Source organism: Tenrec ecaudatus, chromosome 13 (assembly GCF_050624435.1).
Source record: "Tenrec ecaudatus isolate mTenEca1 chromosome 13, mTenEca1.hap1, whole genome shotgun sequence".
Lineage (NCBI taxonomy): Eukaryota > Metazoa > Chordata > Mammalia > Afrosoricida > Tenrecidae > Tenrec > Tenrec ecaudatus.
In genome coordinates, this window is record NC_134542.1 from 66,371,070 (window position 1) to 66,393,652 (window position 22,583).

General features: G+C 48.9%; 1 protein-coding gene across 2 annotated transcripts in view; it reads right to left on the reverse strand.

Moving 5' to 3' along the window:
• Positions 1-22,583, reverse strand: part of ITGA6 (integrin subunit alpha 6) — an 86,901-nt gene that overhangs the window by 38,937 nt on the left and 25,381 nt on the right. For both annotated transcript variants that reach the window (XM_075529260.1, XM_075529261.1), the window contains exons 2-6: positions 9,496-9,620; positions 7,445-7,524; positions 5,148-5,403; positions 4,056-4,187; positions 183-393 (exon numbers count right to left, since the gene is read on the reverse strand). In XM_075529260.1, the coding sequence (XP_075385375.1) occupies positions 183-393; positions 4,056-4,187; positions 5,148-5,403; positions 7,445-7,524; positions 9,496-9,620 (804 nt within the window). The remainder of the gene's footprint in view (positions 1-182; positions 394-4,055; positions 4,188-5,147; positions 5,404-7,444; positions 7,525-9,495; positions 9,621-22,583) is intronic.

Genomic DNA, 22,583 nt, shown 5'->3' on the forward strand with positions numbered 1-22,583 from the left:
ATCTTAGAAAGGACCGTGAATGCCTGCTGACGTCACACAGGTGATGAGGACGTGATGGGGTGGTCATCATCTCGCGGCAAGATAATGCTTTGGTGCCAACTAACCTGAAAAGGCGGCTCTTCTCCAAGTCTACAGCGGCCAGCCAATGAGCTGCCATCTAAAACCACCGAACACGCTCTTACCCGTCTTTGTTGAGGTCCACCACTGCCACGTCATAGCCAAAAGAAGAGGCCAGGCCTTCCCCGTCAAAGATGTGCTCGGGGAGAAGATGTGTAGACTTCAAGTCTCTCTTTAACAAGACCACAGCTCCGCTGTGATTGGCTCTTGGGGCACCAGACACAAACGTGAGCTCATCTTTAGACATAATGCCTTTCCCCGAGTCCAACGAAAAGCCTAGGAAAACAAAAACATAGTCTCTCTCATCGACCCTCAACTTCAGGAGGCACTGCCCTTGCTCCTCCATCCTCTCGGTTCCCCTCCCTCGCCTGGACCCTCCCACCAGCTGTCATATTTACCATACATGTAAATTACACAGCTAAGAGATCTGATACAGGGACAGAGTAGTGGGGCCTTCCCACTGCTTTCTATGGATATTAAGACTTTAAAAGACAAGCCTCTATGCTATTTAAAGTTTACGTCACTTGAATCATGAAATGTTCGTGCGCACTGAGAACCCATCTGGACTCCATTTTCCAAAATGGAGGTAAGAGGAGCTTAAGTTCGGGATGACTGCGGGAAGTTGTGTCACACTGGAAAGCACAACAATCGACCAGCAGTGCAACTGAGCTTATGTGACAGGGCTCTGCCACAAGGATTAGGATTTGGTTCACGAGGTTTCCGTATACTTCGGTCTCCTTGGTAACTGGGCAAGGTCAAATGCTAACAATCATTAATATACCATAGATAGCACTTCATTAATTTGGACCAACTCCATTTTCAGACACAAACATGCAAACAAATCCACGACTGATGGATGATAGGTAGTATTTGAGAACCTCGTATCCACAACCGAGGCGAGCAGATCATCGCTGGCCTTCGTGACACTGCCGTTCAGAAGGCAGCCAGCCATTGACACGCCTAATCATAAGGCATCAGACTGAATTTGGGTGAGGCACAGTGAGATGTGGGGCAGAGGACACATCTAAAGGACCCACGCAAATCGAGGATATCTTTCTACAAAAAAGGCAAAGCAAGGTACAGAATAATGTAAGCCCTCCCCCGTTATGGGGCTGTATTCGTGAAGAAGCATCACCACGGCTGCCGAGTTCTCAAATTGTGAAGCGCGTTGAGAAAGCAGGATGAGCCACGAGGTTAGGACAGGACACTGTCATCTAACCTAGTTCCGCAAAGCAGCTAGACAACAGAGCTCCCCCTACGGCATGCTTTGTGTGCGTGTATGCTTCACTTGAAATGGAAGAGAAAATGAAAAAAGATTTATGCTCTGTATGGATCAAACCTTTTTTTTAAATGACCATGACACCAAGACAATTTATTTGCCGCCACGCAGGTCACAAACCTAGGTAGCTATTCATCATCACATCAGGGGATGTGTCAGGCGGCTCCCTGGGAGGCTGCGTTTTATAAACAAACTGATCGGGATCGGTATAGGAAACGCTGGTCAGAAACAGCAGGCCTGAGCACACACACGGGACGCAGGAGATGGAGGGAAAAAAAGAATTATGCTTGGTAAGAGGCCTGGCGACTGCAGCAGGCTACCGAATGCGGAGGCTCCGCTGCATCAGCAGAAGCAGCCATCTCTGCTGGCTTCTCAAACCTCAAGCAGACCTTTTTGTTCCCCAAGCCCACCGAGATCTTTTGAAACGACAGACTCACAGACAACCAAAATATCACAGGGAGAGCTTGGCTCCACCCCGCCCCCCAAACCCACAAAACACTGTCATCAAGTCTATTTGCCTCACGGCGACCTTGCAGAAGAGGGTAGAACCAGCCCTGTGGGTTTACAAGACTGCAACTCTTTACGGGAGCAGAAAGCCTCGTCTTTCTCCTTCAGAGCACCTGGTGGTTTCAAACCGCTGACCTTGCGATTAGCAACCCAGCGTGTAATCACGCCGCCTCCACCCTGCGGGCACCCACTTTTGAGAAGATTCATTCCAAGCAAGTGGCAAATGTGTTTTTCATAAAAAACGTTTACTACTTTAAAGTGGTCTCCCAGCAACTATGGTGATCAAATTCCTGGGCATCTATCTTCACGACCAAAGTGTTTGTTTCTTGACCAGAGCCATTAACACGAAATCTTTTTTCGCCATAGTCTCTAAATAATGCATTTGCAGAGAGAGAGGTGTCTGTTAAAGCAGATTTCAAATAAAAGATTGGTGTGCTGGTAATAGCTACCTTAAAAAGGATTTTATCTCGAAAACTCCTCTTCTGTAACTGAGACTGTAAGCCACTCACCCGAGTTTCCCTAACCTGCAAGGCCACTAACATCCCATTCACACACCCAGCTTGTTTCCTCTCCTGCTTCTGGCCTAGTCGCCAGTCTGTCCCTGCTGGGTGGGGAGACAAACTGTTCACCTTTGGATGAGGAAATTAATCCAAGCTGCAGTCTTTACTCATTGGCTAGAGAGCAATATCACCAATCATATTGTTGGGAAGATGAAATAAGTAACGCACCTAATACAGTCACCTACCCTGTAGCACCTAGCAGATGCTTAATAAAACTCACTGCCATTAGTTGATTCTGACTCATGGGGACCCTAGCGGGCAGAGAGCTGCCAGGTGGGTTTCTGAGGTCTCTGCTGGTGCAGACACAGCCTCACATTTCTCCCACGCAGAGGCTAGTGCGCAGCCCACGGTTCCACCCGAGCTGCAAACCTCACTCACTGCTATGGAGCCGACTCCCACTCTCAGGGACCCTCTAGGGCACAGGGGAACTGCCCCTTGGGGTTTCTGAGGCTGTGCAGAAAGCCTCACGGTACTCCCAAAGAGTGGTGGCGGGGTCAGACTGCGGGTCTCGCAGTTAGAAGTTCAATGCATGGCCCAGCAGGACTCCTCCAGGGCTCAAGTGTTCGATAACCACGAAGAATTTTGTTCTTCTTTCTACACTTTATCCCCACACTTCACTTTTGGGGGGTGAGAGAAGGGACTCTGAGAATGTTTTCACAAATAAACGTAGAGTTCAGTAGCTTCTCGGCCTTTTGGCTAAGATCAAGTGTAAAAGTATCATTCATATGCATTATACAATTAGACTTTTTGCTTTCCCCAGAGGGTGTTTTCACTAAGATGTTGTTTAAAACATTCCTATCTTGTTTTTCTTCCCTTTGTCATCTTCCAGAGCCCAGTGATATCTCTAAGCATAGGCGCATTTTTCTCATGATTTTTTTTAAATAGGTTGCTATTTAGGTTTTAGGAGATTTTTTTACATTTCCCCCCAAGAAATACACAGTAATTATTCTTTATGTCAACTCATACGAAGAAGTAAAGCTTTTAAAAGCCTTTGTGTAATTACCATAATGCATGTGAATAATTTAGGACCCCATTAGAAATGCAAACCAGCTTTAGGAGTTAAGGAATTGGCACTGAGACACAGCCTGGCTGTCCTGAAAGCTGCTTGGAGTGGGTCCTGCTTGCGGCTCTGTGACATGGGGCCCCCATCCAAACGCAGGGCCAACCTCTGGAGACCTGGCAATGGCAGAGTGAGGACCCAGCGGTCTCGAACTGCCACTGAAGAGTTACTTTGTGAATGTGGCTCTTAGGAGAACCTCCCGGAGGTGGCAGAGGAGAGGGCGGGGCTGGGAGCACCATCACAAAGGCACCTGTGTCCCACCAGCAGTTAGCTCAGCAGTTGGCTTCTTTAGCATGGGGCATGGACAATTTTAGGATGTAATAGGTTTCTCCCCACCTTGAGGGAACCCCAGGTCAGGGGAAAGGATTCTGAACACCCGCCAGGTCACTTCATGATCCCCAAGATTTAAAGCCAGTAGCTGCTGCAGGGCCCTGGTCCCTCCAGGCTGCATTCTCAGGGTCCTGGAGGCCCCAGGAGGGGAGAGTCACAAGCAGTGTCTGCAAGGCGGCCGGCCATCTGCACTCATTCCTACCTAAATAACTGTTAGCAGGGACAGGAACTAGACTTTCATCGTGGTTAGTCTCTCCTCCAACTTCATAGGGCCCATCTTCGAAGATGTTCATGTCAAAAAAAGTGTTATTCTTTTGCTCTACGCGAACAATCCCTAAAGAGGTGAAATGGTAAACAAAACAAAACAAAACAGAAAAATGAAGATGAAACAAAATGAAACCAATCGTTCTGAAACTCATACATCCCTCATTGCTATTTCTGACTACAGGACGAAAAGCTTGAAGGAAGAAAAGGCGGAGGAAAGAGATGACTCTTAAGGTTATTAAAATTAATATAATAATGATAACATAAAGTTTTGATTCAAAGAAATGCGTAGTACTAATTCTAAAACATTATCCTATGTCTTTTCATAAACTTTATGACGCCATGAACCTAGATGGAAACTGGATAACACCAACTCGCTTGGCCAACACTTTTTTAGATCGGTTTTAAAACGTTTTTTAAACCTATACAAACCACTTTTTAAATCGACCTGAGCTTAATACACATAGTACTTGACATGCTCTGTAACCCAAAATTAATGTAGTGTATCTTTTGTCATACAGAAATGAAATTAGCATTTTTCTCTCCTTTAAATTAGTAGTACCAACATTCGATCTTCTCAAAAGGCTCACACTTAATATATAAATATACTCAAAAACATAATTTACTTTCCATTTTATAACTTTTTTCATTTTCTTCTTTTTTGCACTATTCATTAGCTCCCAAACTTTTAAAAAGGCCCCTACTTTAGGAAAGTGTTCAGAAAATCAGTTAAGTCATATTGAAACATACGTAGTTGGTTCTTTTGTTAAAATGGCATCTGTTCTTGCAAAAATAGAAATGTTTCTAAACTTAACATGTTATTTCAAAAGGAAACTACTCACACAGGTACTATGTACAGCAGGTACAGCTGCTTTAGAGAATTTGATTTCTCCTACCTTACTTCCACAATACACAAATAAGTGCCTTGTGACATAATTGGTTCTAACTTCCATGTACTAAACCATAGCACATCTTTCCAGAAATAGTATATACATTCTAATTTCTACGCCTATAAATGGAAGGGGCTCACCTTTCCAGTTGTAAGTCCCCGGCGCTCCAAACACAATGTAATGAAAGTCTTTAGTGAACGTAGCTGCCACCCCTTGCTGGCAAGAGCCAAACTTTTCATGGCCTCTCAACCGACCATCACAAAAACTCCAGTCTCCTCCATCCATATCATCTTCAATCCTGAGATTCTGGCTCAGGACGTAACACCGTCCAAAGATGTCTCGAGTTTCCTGCTTTGTGTTCACATGCTGCCTTTTTTCATATCGGTGAGCACATGTCTGCAAGCACATGGAATAAAGTCGCACGTGGGTGTGTGTGTGTATCAAGGAGCAATACTGTTGGTCATAAATAAAGCAAGCAGTTGGTGCTGACAGAAACACCAGTTGCCATGGAGTTCATTCCAATTTCAGAGGCTCCCACCTGAATCAGAGCACAACAGTGTTACACTGAGTTTTCAAAAGCTGATTTTTTTAGGAGAGAACCAGGCCTTTCTTCAAAGGCACCTCTGGGGAGACTCAAACCTCCCACCTTGGGGTTGGCAACAGACCATGTTCACTTTAGCTACCATCTAGAGATGCCAAGAATAAATGTGTTGGTGTTGAACCCAGGAGTGGATCCCACGACTGAAATGCTTTCCCCGCCTCAGAAACTGAACCCATTGCCACTGAGTCCAGTGCAGTTCAAGGCAGCCCCAGGTGGGACTTCTGATACTGCGAGTCTTTATCACATAGGCAGCCTCGCGGTGCTAGTGAGAAGTGACCAGTCAACCTTGAGTCACGGGGCCCCCCGCCCCCCGGGGCTCCTTGACTCTTTCCCAAAGTGTCCACAATCACTTACCTAGTGTCTAGAAGCTAGAATTCTGTCTTCTCTTCCAAATATTAAATGCTGATCTATAATCCACAGACTATCATAAAATGACCTCCTATCGCTTATTCATACCGAGTGCCATTGAGTCCATGCTGCCTCAAGGACAGGACAGAACAGTCCCTCATGGTTTCCAACACGAACTCATCATGGGAGTAGAAAGCCCCCTCTTTCCATGGCCTTATCACATAGATAAGGGGAAACCCATCCTTACGTCGTTCAGCTAGCCGACTTTCCATGACCACACAATGGCCACACACACCTGCCGGCAGAGTAAGGCAGTCTGTGTGGAGGGGAGACGCACGCCACAGATATGCTTTCATAGGGATTACGTACACAGAGCGGGAGAAGGGTGTGTGTCTCACCCACGTGATTTCATTAGTCACCTACCTTCTAAACCGAGATTACCACCCTTGAAATGTCAAGCATAGAATTACACTGCCTAAAGAAGTTCAGTGTCATCCGGCAGGCACTTGGGGTTGCCCCTGAAGTAACACTGGCTGAAAATGCAACAGTCACGTCATTTTCCCTTGAGTCTCAAAAAGAACCCAGGGTTCCGCAAACATCTGCTTGTTATCGTTGCCAGGTCCCGCTCTCTGCTCCCTGACCTGCTGGCGAAGCTCGGGTTAAATGACAAGTTTCCTTCTGACGTGACCGTCTGTGACCATGCCCACATCTTTACAATTCATCTCTAAGAACAATATAGCTCAGCTCCCAGAGCAGAAACCATTTTATTTTGACAAAAAAAAAACAAACAACAAAGACTACCTGGAGCTTACAAAAATATGTTCTCTTAATGTGAAAAGGGCTAAAGAAAAGCAGGTTGTGTGGCTGTTTAAAAGTGAATCAAGAATTTCTCCCTGACGTGAATCTGGGCTTTTTAAAAGCAATGCAAACTCTACGCAGGTCGGCGTTGTGTCTGTTCTGTCCTCTGCAGTGAGCCTCAGGGTTCCGGCTGGGAGATACAGTGTGGCAGTTACATGGTCTCCTGTCAACTTGACAAAGGGGTGGAGTCTAGCCTGTCAATCAGGGAACTCCTGTTTTCCTCCCTGGAGGTGAGACACACTCTCTCTGCTACACATTCCTGTTGGAAAGCCACATGGAGCTGTACTGACGGTAGTCAGAGCCCCGGAGCTGGAGAAGCCATGTGGAGACCCACACCAGGGCGGAGATGTTTCCACTGCCCTTGGATCCACAAGGCTTTCCACCCACTGGCCTGTGATCTTCCTGCATTTGGCATCATTGCATGTGCTGCGTGAGTCTGAAGAGGAATTTATAGACTGGTATCAGACATAGGGGCTAATATCGGACTTATGGACTTGATCTGGACTGGGCTGGGATGTTCTCTTAATATACAATTACTCTTTCATATAAAGCTCTCTCTTAGACACACGAGTGTCCCTGGGTTTGCTTCTCTAGTCTACCCAGACTTACACACACGTTTCTCACACTTACCACAACTTTGCCCCCTGGGCCCTGGCTCTGGACCGTGACACCCATCCACTGATCCTCCTTGCTTTCCGATGAGGGGTCAGCTGTGAACACACACACACAGTCAATGTGGCAGCAAATCACAGGAACACGAGAAATTAGGTCCTACGGCCTCAACTCCCAGTCTAACCACTCCGTACACACAACTACTCGGCCTGGAGAACTTACTGCTTTTCTCAAGAAAATGGGTTAAACTGGTTTATCTGTAAGAGTCTTCCTTAGAATTCTTTCCTTAAAATGCCTCGTTCTTCATGGTCGCCTATTTTATCCCCCAATCTATTTCGCCTTCTCGGACACCAGGGGCCTGAACACAAAATGGTACGTGGATACTCTGAGACTGAGGGTTGGCCCTCTGATGTACGCCCTTAAAGCAAGAATAATGCACGATGGTCTGTGACAGCAAAACTTGCAAGAGCCAGAACCTGTAGAAGGTGGAAACCTGCCAGAGAAGGACAACGCGTGGCTTCCCCCCTAAAACGGTGAGACTGCCGCCTGTCTAAGGCGGGAAACCCCATGAGACCCAGAAAAACAAGGCAGTCTCCGCTCTCCTAGGTTTCCCTGTGTGATTCAAACTAACAGAGAGAGGTGCTTCGTCTCGTTACCCCAGCAAGCGGGTCTTAATAGCACACACACTTCACTGCTGCACATGAGACGGGAGGATATGGACTCAGATTCATTTTCGGTCTCATCGTTGGCAAGTTACATTCTGGATCGGGGCCAGGGAAGAGAGCAGTGTATTTATTTTTAGCCCCAGAGCGAGAAGCAATAAACATCCCTGTCTGCCCACGTTCATGTTCATTTAGATGCTCTGCCCTTAAGCAGCATCCAGTTTCTTCTTCACACGAAATTTTGACAGAGGGTTTGCTTTTGTTGCTTGCGTCCTGGAAGCAGGGGTAAGAAATCTTCAATCTCCAAATATTACAAAAATGTAAGAACTAAACTAGTTTAAGTCAACAGAAGGGAGGAAATGGTAAAATGTTAAGAATGATTTAAGTCATGATATTGAAATTCCAGAGGTTTTGTTTGTCCTCTGTATAGATCCACGTATTAAGCATGTTTCCCTGCAGTCAAGATGTATTATTAATTTTTCTCACTGGTTAAAAAAATTCTATTTCAAGCTGTAAAAGCGAGTGAGGAACTCAAACATGAATCTGCAAATCGACTCACACAAGCAAGTCAAACTTTGGCTTGGAGTGCCGCAGGATTCCAATGGAGTCTGCCAAGCCTCCAGGAAATCCGGGCAAGCTGGACGCCAGCAGGACCCCATCACAGGGCATCCTCCAGTTCCCCAGAGTTCTCCCAGAGCAAGTCTCTGCCGCGACAGCAGGGCCGCTTGCTCCATACTGATGGCTCTCACTTCAAAGTTCTAATATTTGAGCAATTTTTCCAGCCAATGAGAACAGATGTCTGCTAAGTGCAGGCATTGTGGAGCTAATTAGTTGCAGTTCTGATTCACGGCAATCCTCTACCTAACAGACAAACAGTGCCCAGTCTTTCCCCAGCCTCACAACGGTTCTTACAGTGTGAGCACATTCGACTTCCCGACAGCTTTGAAACTTCCTGTAGGATCTCGAGACAGCACTAGATGGCAACATCAATACACGGTTTAGCTCAGAAAGCAGGACTAGGCAAGATGAAAAAGGGTTTTCAGGGCACACTGAAAACGCAAAAGCAAAACAAAACTGGCTGCTGAGGAGTTGACTCTGACTCACAGGGACCCACCCGCTTGGATGGAGAATTGACCCTTGGGGTTTCCAAGGCGGTGGTCCTTAGGGATGTGGACAGCCACCTTTCTCCCGCAGAGTATCTGGTGGGTTAGAACAGCTGCCCTTTCCATCAGCAGTGCAGGACGGAACCACTGCATCACCAGGACTCCTGCCTTCCTCACTGCTTTACACTTAAAAGTTGTCCTCTCCCCAAGAACAGATGCTTGCACCCTCCTCCTCGGCTCACGGGAATGGGAAGTGGGGCACAGACGAGACGGACACATGAACACTGAAATCAGGAGAACGCACCATCGTTATCAAATTCAATCCGTGAGCACGGCCCCCGGGAGGTGATGTCACAGCTGTACAAACCCCCCGTCCGGTTGGCCCTCTGCCTCGGAAGGGCTTTGGCCTGAGGGGCTCCCACCAGCAACCTGTTGACAAACAGAAAAAACTTAGGAGACTCGAGTCTAATATAAACTAAATAAGTTAGTCAGAACATCAGGCAGTCACAGAACTACTCTTAGCCCACAACCCCAACCCCAACCCCAACCCCACTGCCATTGAGTTGAGTCTAATTCATTGTGACCTCCCAGGGTGTTTTCCACAAGGAACTGAGACAGCCAGGCTCATCTCTCACAAAGTGGCTGGTAGGTTTGAACCGCCAACCTTAGGTTAGTAGCCCAACACTTAACCCCCAGGGCCACCAGAGCTCCTTGTTCTTTGCCAAGGGTCTACTAAATCTCCATCAGCCGAACAGGGAGGGAGAACAAGGTGGAGTTGGTGACTGGTTCACCAATACAGCAATAGAAGACTCCCAGGAAGTTGATTCCAACTCACAGCAACCCTCAAAGGACAGGATGGGAAAAAAAATGTTCTTTTAATTTAAATAAAGCAGAACTATGCTCATTGGTCGTGACTGGTTCTATTCTGGGTCTCTGGCTTTAAACGGCCTCTTTTTCACACAATATACAGTCTACATCAAGCTCAAAACCAAACAGCACTCAACAGAGGCCGACTCTCACAGCCTCCCTCTGAGTGCCACCGCTCCATCTGTGCCTCTCCACGGGATTTCCGGTGGTTGGGAACTTTTGGAAATAGATGGCTAATTCCTTTTTCCAAGGTGCCTTCTGTGAATTCAAACTACCAACCTTCTAGTTCCGAGCCGAGAGCTTACTGCTTGCCCCACCCCAGGAGGGCCCCTTAGACTTAAAGATGGAGTTCAACAGACAGAACCGCCAGTGCTTTGCCCACTGCAGGGGGAAGGAGGCCGTGCGAAAGCTGATCATTGGTCGTCCGTCCAGGTTTGAGTACTTTGAGGGGTAATTCGGCCTCTGTCCTTGGTGTTCAGCAATTTGGATCCTAACCTGTACTTGTGACGTAACTCAACGGAATTGCCTTCTTCGGCAGCTCCCAAGCCTACGCTTGCTTTTCGGGCCTTCCAATCTTCTCTGACTAACTCCTCACCCAAACAGTCCCCCTGCCCAGGGTTCCGGGCTCAGTGTTTTATGTAGTGCCATTTAGGTCCCAGGCCTCGGAACACTCCTCCGCTCTCCCACCCCAGGTCGAGTCACTTCTTATAGCCTGTGTGTCGCCCGGCTGACTTTGAGGGCAGAGCAGCCTTGCCACCCCGAGTGCCCCGGGCTGTAATCTTTGTGGGCGACAGCCACCAGGGTCTTCCTCCCATGGAGCAGGCTGGCGGCTTCAAACCACCACCTGGAGCACTTTAACTATTGAGCCTCCAATGCTCCTTTCTTCTATAAGAGGCTCCCCCAAACCAACCCACCATCCTTAAGGACAGCCGGGAGGATCTCTAGACGCAGAAATAGAGGTCTCCTGAGGGGCAAAGGCACAGACCCCTAGGATCCCACAGCTCATGGGAAGCCGGGACCCGAATCACCGAGGGTGATGTTTCTCCGCTCTTAAGCTGCCTTAGTGAAAACACAAATCAGCATCTTAAGGAAGGAGCCTGGGAATCCCAGGCAGAACAAACGGTCCCCACACTGGGCTGCTGACCGAAAGGCTGGAGGGGTGGGGGGAAGAGGTGAGTCCATGCGGAGTCCCTCAGAAGGGGTCTGTTTCTGAACTCCTTCAAGGTGAGGTTCTCCGGCAGCCATGAGTCAGAGATGCCTAGAGGTGAGCGGCCCCGCCTAGTGAACACTCAGAATCAACAAGAGGAAGAGGAAGACAGCTCAAGGTGTTGGTACGTGGTACTGCCGGAGGGAAGACTGGGAAGCTGGGAGGGGTGAAGGTCGGGGAAGAGACTTCCGTAAAGGTTACCAATTGCAAAGGGCTGGGGAGAGCTTCGGAGAGTCTTGTGACTGTGCGGTCCCTCTCCTCTTTCACCCCCCCTGGGAGGTCCTGCCCTCCATGTTTGCTGCCTGGGACACTTACCCCTTCCTGCACATGTGTGCTCCGGCAACACTGAGGGAGTCTCCGGGATGGGTAAAGAACCGCCCCCTCCCCCAAACTCAGGCGGTGCCAGATCCACGGATCCATAGTGAAAACAACACACAGAAGGCGTCCCAGGTGGGCAGACGGAACCCACCGGCCGTGGGTGGGAGAAAAGACCCAGAGACCGCAAACCACCTAACACAGCCCACTGCCTTTGAGTGACCCTGGAGGGCAGGGTAGAACTGCCCCCATGTGGCTCTCCAGCAGCATAGCTCTTCACGGGGATAGGAAGTCTCATCTTTCTGTGAGGAGCTGCTGGTGATTGTAAACTGCTTTACCATTTTTAACTAATTGTTAAGCCTTGGATTCCTCCTCCACTGGAGAGAATGCGGTCTAGAGAACCCTAAGGGCAGGTCACCTCTGGGAATTACAAGCAACCGGAAGAGGCCAAGAGGAGAGACAAGTGTGGTGTGGGTATTAGGGAAGGGGCACCATAACCTGCCTGGGAGGGAGGAAGTCCCCACGTGGGTCAGCGGAGCAGACACTGCCCAGCTGAGGCTCGGTCAAGGGCACCAGGGGCATCTGAGAGGGAAGATGCCAGAGAAAATGAAGGAGCATCAGTGATATCACAGCATCCCTGGCAGGGGGTCTGTAGTCTGTACTGCAGGGCTCTGCGCGCACATTCACGGGACAAAGGGTCAGATTGGGACACATGCCATCAGACTTGAAAGGAGTGCCCCTGGCTTCTGCCCCACCATTGTGCCATGCATGGGGGTGTTTCTCCTGGGTTTCCCATTGTTAAGAGATGGGGCTTTGTTCTGTTACCACGCAAGGGCCCACTTCCTCACCCCCCTATCCCCTGCCCTGCTTGCTCTGCCGCCCTGAGGCAGGCTTCCTCCCTCTGAGGAACCTCCATCCTTCCACCCTGGCTAACAGGCTTTGAACCGGAGCCTGACCTGGTAGGCAGGTAACCTGAGTTGGCTGGCAGATTATAGGAGCTATGTAAGCAAACTCTCGCATGTGCTTAAACCTCAGACCCTTATGAAAGAGGCTTTCCACTCCAATGAAGAGTGACAGTCTGGCAAAGCCACAGGGGCCGATCTACCCTGCCCTGTCTGGTAGCTAGGAGTCGGACGGCAGTGAGGCTCCGGTTCTTGGTTCCTGCTGATGAAAGCAGAGTATATGGAAGGATGAAAGCAGCCACATGGTTTCAGAGAGAATGCTACAAGAGAGGCGATATGGGCCCATAGTGCCGCCCTTTGGGCTCTGCCTGTACCCAATGCCAACAGCATCCTTTCTCTCAGATGCCTAGACCCGAGTCTCCACCCAACTCCTATTTGTCCCACGTGGGATGGCGGCTGGGGGCTCCAAGCTCTGGGCCTCACGCTCTGAGATGGCCCATGGCGGAAAAGCAGCCAGTGAACAGCAGAGGGAGCCCCTGCTCCAGCTGCTCCACCGTTTTCTGAGGGATCACTTTCAGGAAAACCATGGAGGTGGGGGTGGTAAACTGGACGAAGCTGGTAGATCTGAAGTCCTAAGAAAGTAAGGTAGGGAGCACTTTCCTGGAAGAAGACAATAGCCCCGAGTAGACCCAACAGTTGGCTGGTGCCTTCATCCTCGAGGTAAGGATGCTATTCACAAGCCAAGGTTCTTAATTCACAGCCTTAATCACAGGAGGTCTCGGCCAATCCCTGAGGCAATGCCTGTGGAGAAGAAGCGAAGCCAGCTCCTCATTTACCACCTGTGGTAGGTACATAATCTGGTGTCAATGTGAGGATTAAGAGTGTAGGGGTGGAGTCTAGCCTGTCCATCGGGCCTCTGTGTGGGCCTGGCCTTCATCTGAGGATTCTGGGAACTCCTGTATTTCTTCTTTGGAAGTGGGAGACAGGCTCTCTGTGCTCACTCCTTTGGAGACTCTACTGGTAAGGTTCACTCCCGGTGAGGCATTTCTGAGAAGCCACATGAAGCTACCCTGAGGCAGTCAGTTTTAGAGCTGAAGGAGCCACGTGGACACCCCTGAGAGAGCTGAGACGCTTCCAACGCGCTGGGGCCCGTATTCTTCCTACATTCGGTGTCATTGCATGTGTTTCATGAGTCTGAAGAGGACTTTATGGATTGTTATGGGACATATGGGCTAATATTGGACGTATGGGCTTGATCTGGGCAGGGAAGTTTTCTCAATATTCAATTACTCTTGTATATAAACCTCTTTCTTGTACACATGAACATCTATGAATTTGTTTCTCTAGCCTACCCAGACAACACACCAACTATCTCATTGTCTGCAACAGTCCTCGGGCAGTGCCCTCCAACGAATGCCATCAACATAACACAGTCAGCATGGAGAGCGGCTGACATCGTCGTTACTCAAGTTGGGCTGCTTACCACAGGGTCAGCATTTCGAAATCACCACCTGCTCCTTGGCCGCATGACCAGGCTTCCTACTCCCGTAAAGATCTGCAGTCTCAGAAACTCAGAAGCAGCCCTCCCTGTCCTACAGAGTAGCTATCAGTGGGAATCGACTTGGGTACCTTCTGCTGGACACCCTGAACACTGGAGGCCCAGGTGAGGACCAGACCACATGGTACACTAGAGGCCCAGGTGATGACCAGACCATGTGAGGAACCTCAGTTCCAGGAAACCTCTTCTACCACAGCTGAGGCCTGTGGTACAGACAGCCGAGGCCCCTGGAAGGCAGGGGGAGACTGGAAGAGTTGGAAGTTACCTGGGAGGCCAGGGAGAGAAGGTAAGAGGGAAGAAGGTTTCATGGGGCTTCAGGGAGAGGGAGGGTGGGCAGGGTATGAATGGGGTCCTTGTTCATGGTGGGTGACAGGAGGCTGAGACAACATCCAACCGTCCCTCCCACCAACCCCGATGGCTCTGTGGTCCTGAGGAAGGGGAGCCTGCCACGCCACATGTTTCCCAAGATCTACCAGTGGTGCCCAGAGGGCAGGACTCACATAACGAGGATTTCATATTACCAATTAAGCCGACAAGGGAGGCGTGGAGGTAGTGTAAACAGAGCTGTGTGTAGTCACACAGCACCACCAGGCAACAGCCCATCTACTTCCTAATCTAAGCCACTGGAGATGGTGGGCACCAGGTCACACAGAACCAGCCCGAGCTGGCAGAGTAGGGGCAGCTCCAGGTGGAACATCTGGCAGGGGGCTGGGTGGGGGAGGGGGCTCAGCCCCCGCCAACAGCTGGGGTTTCTGCTCAAAATCCCAAGCTCTCTTCTTGTCCCCCAATGAATGTCCTTTCCTGCCCAGAAGACAGCTGTGTGTGAGCTCCAGGATACTCTCTGGCACGTCCAGCACAACACTCACAGCGACTCCAGGGCCAGACAGCTGCCAGGCTTCCCTTGTATGACTGAGCCAGCAGAACACATAGAGCAGCCGAACCCAGGAGCAGCATAACCTTGAGAGAGCGATCAGGCAAAGTGAGTTGTAGCCTTGACAGGGAAGTGGTAGAAATTAAACAGTCGCTCCCAGAAGCCTATTCTCAACTCAGGTCAAAAGAAAGAAAAATCATAATCAGGAAAGGGCAAGAATCATGCCTTGAACCAAGAGGTCTTCAGACACCAAGAGAATTACTTTGTAAATTGTGCTCCACAAAGCCAGGACACAATTCCCTCCACAGAATCTTAGACTTGCATGCAAATAAAAATTGCTGGGTGATTCCAACATATTAGAAAGTTGGGGTTTACAACCTAGGGCAGCACTCAAAACCTGTACCACCCCGATAGTTCTGAAGGCGAGGCAAAAATGAAATCCTATGAAACAATGCCAGAGGCGGCTAACTACAATTCTGGCATTAAGTGAGGCTGTGCTCCGAGTTCAAGCATTTGGCATCTAGATCAGAATGGTTGGCCCAAAGATTTAGGACCGACCCCAGAGCTTATTACCTCTGTGGATCTGCTGCAAAAGACCTTGTTAGAGTGCTCAGAAGCCAAAGGCCACCGTGAGGAAGAAGGGGGACCTGCCCCGAGCCAGGCTATTGCCCATCACTGCACATACACGTGAACGCAGGAGGCGCAGCAAGGGAGCCCAGAGCATCAAGGCCTTTGCACTGGTGCTGGCGAAGAATACCGGATAAACCGTGGCATGCCAAAAGGACAGATCTGTTTGGAAGAGTACTCCTTAGCATAGCAACCCTGCGGCTCCCCCACTTTGGACACGTTGTCAGGAGAGACCAGTCCGTGAAGGCCAGCATGCTTAGAAACGACGTCAGTGACAAAAAGGAAGACCCTCAGGGAGGTGGGTCGGCAAAGGGGCCACAACACGGAGCTAAAAAGGAAGGACTGAGATGGGTGCGGGCCGGCCGGTGTGCCGCCCCGATGGGTGTGGGGGCCACTAGGAGTCAGCACCGCTTGATGGCATTGGACAACTAACTCATGCTTATCCGAATCTCAGGTCCAAGTTCTCCCCCACGAGAACGCGTTTGCTTTTGCACAACTACATCAATCCCAAATTCTAAAGGCTGAAGCCTTTGTTTTTTTAACTCTGAGGACAATAGTCGCTGGGCTTCATTGTCTTTGGCAAGATCCATTTCCTTAAGGATTAAAGACTCTGCCTCCAGCCACGGAACTTTGTTCCGGGAACAAAGATGAAATATTGCTGCCTTCAGAACAAGGCCATTATTATTGCTTAATTTAAAACACGGCATCTTGTGGCATGTCCAAATTATGGCTTCCAAGTTCAGAAGATGGTATTCCTGTGACAATTAACCCTTCACATCCACATTTAACCCTTCAGCCTTAATTCCTCCTTTGCCAATGACAAGGAAAGAAATAAGCCAAGATGATCTTAGGGGGGAAAGCCAGCGATCACACCACCATCCCCAGCTCCACTCTGGGCACACTCCTTAAAGAGAAACCAACCTACAAGCAAGCCTACTTGCCATTCCCCCTCAATGCTTAAGGACACTGCTCCTTTAAATCTTGTATGTGTTGCCCTTGCAGGTGGACATTCATTTTCATCCCTATCCATCCTCCCCCATCCACGGTGGACAAGATGGCTATTCTGCACTTGGTGAGAACACCTTCTCCCAGACAGCCCATCCCTCTGGGCTGCCCCAAGCCGCAGCCTCCAGCAGCTCATCTTTCACGCTGTGTTAGGCCTGTGACCACTCACTTTTGCCTTAGAACCGCAATTTGGGTCATCAGTGCTTTATACAAGCGAGGAAACATTATCCAGTGTTCACCCTCCTCTTTACCTGGGACTAATGTCAGACGTTCTTGGTCTCAAAGGACGCTCTTGGTGTCAAGTTCATTCCTATTTGCTTTTCTATACCTTCTACCACTTGCTCGGTGTCTTTCACATGTGAACCGTGACTTCTGCTTTTCGTGTCACTTCTTCTCCTATCGTTTGCCTTTATTCGGTTGGTTGGTTGGTAGGTGCCGTAGTCGGTCCTGACGCATAGTGACCCTCCACACACCAGATCGAACCACTCCCCGGCCTGCGCCATCCTCACAGCCCTTCCTAAGTTTGACCCCATTTTTGCACCCACTGTGTCAACCCATCATGTTGAGAGCCTTCCTCTTTTTTTCGCTGGCCCTCCGACTCAGGTGTAACATCCTCCTCCAGAGATCAGTCTCTCCTGAAAACATGGCCACAGCACTAAAGATGAAGTCTCACCAACTCTGGCTCTAAGAGACATTCTAGCTGTCCCGCTTCCAAGACAGATCCGTCTGCTCTTTGGGCAGCCTGTGATACTTGAAATATTCTTCACCAACACCATCTTCTGATGCATGGATTTGTTTCCTGTCACTCTTCCTCATTCAAGGTCCACCTTGCATGCATATGAAGCAAGTGAAAACACCTCGGCTTGAATCAGGTGCACCTTAATCCTCAAAGGCAGCGTCTTGCTCTTCCAACATTTTATTCTAACATCTTTTCTAAGCACCCAGCCACACTTTGTAAATGAGAATCTCTTCTTTGCTGACACTTCCTTCCCAGAGGAACAGGCTAGTTCACGTCTGCTGTCCTTCTTTAGTCTGTTTTATCTGATCACCCTCAAGTGCTCCTTCAATTCCCTGGTAGTCTCTCTCTGTCCGTCCCCCCCCACCCCCCAGTGCACAGGGTCATTCCTCGTCCTGCCTGACTGCTGGGTTCTCCTGTTGTTTTACATTACAAAAAAAGGCAGAACTCTCGCCTGGAACAGGCTTTCTTTCCCAAAGGGAGTCAGGCCTGGGCAGAGCCTACTAACCCTAGGCAGAGCAGAAAGGGATTGACCTGTCCGACCCAAACCCCTCCCTCTTCCATGGCTAGAAGGAGGAGGGCCTCATTCTGGGGTAGCCAGTGTCACTCTGGAAGCTCTAGCCCCCCAATATTCCTACCCCCTTTATTCACAGAAATGTCACAACTGCCTTGGCCACTTCCAAGACAATCTATTCTTGTGAATTGGAATCGATTTACGCTTCGTAAAAATTACACGTGAACATCACCCGTCTCTCCAGAAGTGTGTCCTGGTGGTCTTTTAGGTTCCTGACCCAAAGCAGCGTCAGCCTGCGCTGGTGGCAGCCTGTGCTCTGTACTGAGCTGGGAGAATGATGGTGTCTGTGGGGTCCATGGCTCGCTCCTCATTTCCAGCCCCCGCCTGACCTGGTGGTTTTGGCAGGGCAGAGGGCACAGAGCAGTCCACGCGCCCATCAAGGTCATAAAGCAGGTCCTGTAGGCTTTCTGCGTGTCAGACACCAGTCCCTCCGTCACTGGGGAGACTTGCAGAGTCTGGAGGCAAGTCTGCCTCTCCTTCTGCCACTTTAACCACACGTCAAAATCCAGCCATTTCTGGAAGGGCCAGCTCTACACTTCCTGCAACTTGAAGGTGGCTGTTTCCCCTCCTCCATTGCTACCACCTCCCGTCCCTATTATTATGACCACCTTCCTCGCCCTCCTCCCCCCCACCCCCGCACCCATATACCCTGTGCACCTAAATCGAAGCCCACTCCCTCTGTTGGGGAGAAGAGGCTCCTGAACACAAAAAGATGGGGTCTGTGCTAATGTAAGTATTTAAACTGTTAAGAATGTGGACGAAGCAGTCAATTGACACTTCCGTTTACAACTTCAGAAAATCACATATGCTAGGCATTCATTTTTGTTTTCTTATTTTTGTGCATATTATTATCTCTGCAGGTCTATCTAGATAAAATAGGTGGGATAAACAATCTGGAGGAGAAAACAACAGGTTGGGGGGGTGGACATGGGAGAGGGGGAGGTGGGGGAAAGGAAGTGGGTATTAACAAACTCAGGGACAAGGGAACAACAGGTGATCCAAAATCGATGGTGAGGAGGGTGTAGAAGGCCTGGTAGGGCTTGACCAAGAGCAATGTAACAGAGAGGAATTACTGAAACTCAAATGAAGACTGAGCATGATAGTGGGACATGAGGTAGGCGAAAGGAAATAGAGGAAAGAACTAGGAGGCAAAGGACATTTATAAAGGTCTAAATACAGGTATGTACATATGTAAATATATTTATATACGATGAAGGGGAAGATCTATGTACATATATTTATAGGTTATTATTAATGAAGCAGATAGACATTGGGCCTCTACTCAAGTACCCCCTCAATGCAAGAACACTTTGCTCTATTAAAATGGCATTCCACAATGCTCACCTTCCCAACAGCATCACTGAAGACAAAGTGGGTGCATAAGCAAGTGTGGTGAAGAAAGCTGATGGTGCCTGGCTATCAAAAGATATAGCATCTGGGGTCTTAAAGGCTTGAAGATAAATAAGTGGCCATCTAACTGAGAAGCAACACATGGAAAAATCACATGGAAGAAGCACACCAGCCTGTGTGATCACAAGGCATCAATGGGATCAGGTATCAGGCATCAAAGAACAAAAAATCATACCATTGTGAATGAGGGGGAGTGCGGAGTGGAGACCCAAAGCCCATCTGTAGGCAACTGGACATCCCCTTACAGAAGGGTCTAGGGGAGGAGATGAGCCAATCAGGGTTCAGTATAGCACCAATGAAACATACAACTTTCCTCTAGCTTCTTAATGCTTCCTCCCCCACCACTATTATGATCCCAATTCTGCCTTACAAATCTGGCTAGACCAGAGGATGTACATTGGTACAGATAGGAACTGGAAACACAGGGAATCCAGGACAGATGAACCCTTCAGGACCAGTGGTGAGAGTGGCTATACGGGGAGGGTGGTGGGATAGAAAGAGGGAACCGATCACAAGGATATACATATAACCCCCTCTCTGGAGGACAGACAACAGAAAAGTGGGTGAAGAAAGACATTGGACAGTGTAAGACATGACAAAATAATAATAAGTTATAAATTATCAAGGGTTGATGAGGAAGAGGGTGTGGGGAGGGAGGGAAAAAATGAGGAGCTAATACCAAGGGCTCAAGTAGAAGGAAAATGTTTTGAGAATGATGATGGCAACAAATGTACAAATGTGCTTGACACAATGGATGGGTGTATGGATTGTGATGAGTTGTACGAGGCCCCAATAAAACTATTTTTTAAATTAAATTAAAAAAATAGCTTCATGTATTTGTCTCACGAGGCAATTTCATCTAACTCCATGCCGCGCTTCTTGGACATCAGTTTGTGAGGGAGCAGTGCCTAACTGAGCCCCTTCCCCGGCATTCCGAGGGCATTATTTCCTCGTCAGTGCGCCTGGAGTGGGGCATTCACGTTCTCCACATCTGAACCGTCGATTTTACTACACTTTCAAAGTTTACCTCAGCATCTGAAACTTGCAATTACGATGTCAAATCCTGAAGAATCATTACTAAATGAGAGCTAAGTTCCTTTGCCTCCTTTAATTCTAGAGTATTTATCCTTATTTAAAATGTTTTATAAACCAAGTGGCATCGTTATCGGCACCCACAATTAAAACCCATCGGGGTCATTTTAAGCTAATGTGCTTATATCAACCAGATCTTTGTTGTTCAAAATAAAGTAATCAAGATGGCAGCAACTCCCAGAATAAAAAAAGGGTTTTTAAGGCTCAAATAAAAGATGGGATCATTTGTGGGAGAAAAAGAACACAGTCTTTCCAAGGAAATACAGAAAGCACCTCAAGCCCCTCCGTCTACATGCCGTGGACAGTATCTTAGGAAGGGCCTCATGGACGATCCTCTCTCTCTGTTTCTGAGGAACTAGGCCCTTCCACACACATCTTACTTTTTGGTCATCACTCTATCCCAGCAAGTGGTAAGGTTTATGGGCCTTAGTTGGGCAACTAGATGTCTGGGTTCTTCCAGGACAATTCGAGCTCACACTTCTGCCCTGGTGCCCTGAAAACTTGACATCTGTCCCACCACGACTCAAAAATGATGCAGTCACGTGGCCACCCCAGCTGCAAATATAAAGCTAGCAGAGAAACCTGACTGTGGGATGGCACCGTGAATCGAGAGTACAATGCCATGCTGGAGATTTTAAACTGGGTGGTTGGATTTGACTGGCTGTACGGGCACTGGTGAGTTACAGCTATAGTGATTCTCAACCTGTGGGTCATGACCCCTTTGGGGGGGTCGAATGATCCTTTTACAGGGGTCGCCCGATTCATAACAGTAGCAAAATTCCAGTGATGAAGTAGCAATGAAAAGGTGTAATTTTATGGTTAGGGGTCACCACAACATGAACTGTATTAAAGGGCCGTGGCATTAGGCAGGTTGAGAAGCACTGTATTAATCGTAAAGGAAAAAATATGGAAACGGATAATGGCAGGGGGGATTGCAAAGCACGATGAATGTACTTCATTCCCCTAGATGGTACATGTGGGAAAGTGTTGAAATGACACGCGAAAAAACCCAAGCAAACCTCAAAACACAACAAAACACCCCACCCTTTTCTTAATTTTGGTGGAAGACATTTAGAGATACCAAAGCGGGGGCAAGGCAAAAAGTATTCAGACTCGTGGTTCACACGCACAGGTGTATCCGCATCAAACGCCTGCAAGGATGTCACAGCCATCAGACATGTTCTCTCAGCACTAAGACACTTCCCTTTGTCCCCCCAGGGCACCTTCCAAAATGACGGCCCAGTCGAGAGGCTTTAGAAGGGGTCTGCACCAACTGCTACATTCAAAGCAGAAAGGTCAGTTCAAAAGGCAGTAACAGCTGTTCCTGGTGGGTTGGGGGGCTTCAAAGGCGTCATCTTGATGGCTTTTCTCAAAGGACATAGGCCAACCTGGGGAGTGGAGCACTGCACTGGGGAGACAAAGACCAGGGAAGGTGACGCTGAGGAACGGTTTCCCATCACAAGGGTACACCTGCTCTTTCCTCACGGGTGCTGAGAGCCGTCCTAGGGGAATTTCGAGGGGCAATCGTACCACCCATTCTACAGCTCTTCGTCTTACAAGAACTGCAGATCTCTCATTCCCAAAATCCAAAGCACATTTCAAAGGCCCACACTTTGACTCCATCGAGGATGCCCAAAACAGCCGTTTCAATGGCACGTAAGCCAAAGCACACAGAATTCTTCCGGGGCAGGTCAGAGATGGAAGCACCATTTCAGAGGTGCATACTGAGACCTAGATGGAGGACAGGCTGAGAAACAAGAGCTTCGCACTTTGCTATGTTTAATAGAGGGGCCTGTGACCTGGTACCTCTGAGAACCGCAACACACGTGCGCACAGGTGGCCCGTCAAACCCTAGTGAGCTGTGCGCAGTAGCAAAGATGATCGCACATGGCGTAGCCTCCTTTACCAGTTCGGAAGAACCATTTCAAAATCAATCGGAACTGAAGAGTGCTTCCACTCTGACTCTGCTGGGCGCAGTCCCACAGCATCCACACGTACTTAGCAGTGTGCCACTTTCAGGTTTCCTATCTCGACATGCGATCCGAAGCCCCGCAGGTGCTCCGCGTGGGTCAGAGCTGGAGAGACAGGCGAGAAGAAGCCTCACGAGGGCACAGACGATGCCGTTTTTCATTCATCGACTGACTCGAACCCTCAGTGGGTACTTACAGGTCACAGGTCAACTATCTCAGCAGTGCCATCTGCTAGAGCTGCTCTCTGCTACTTGGTGA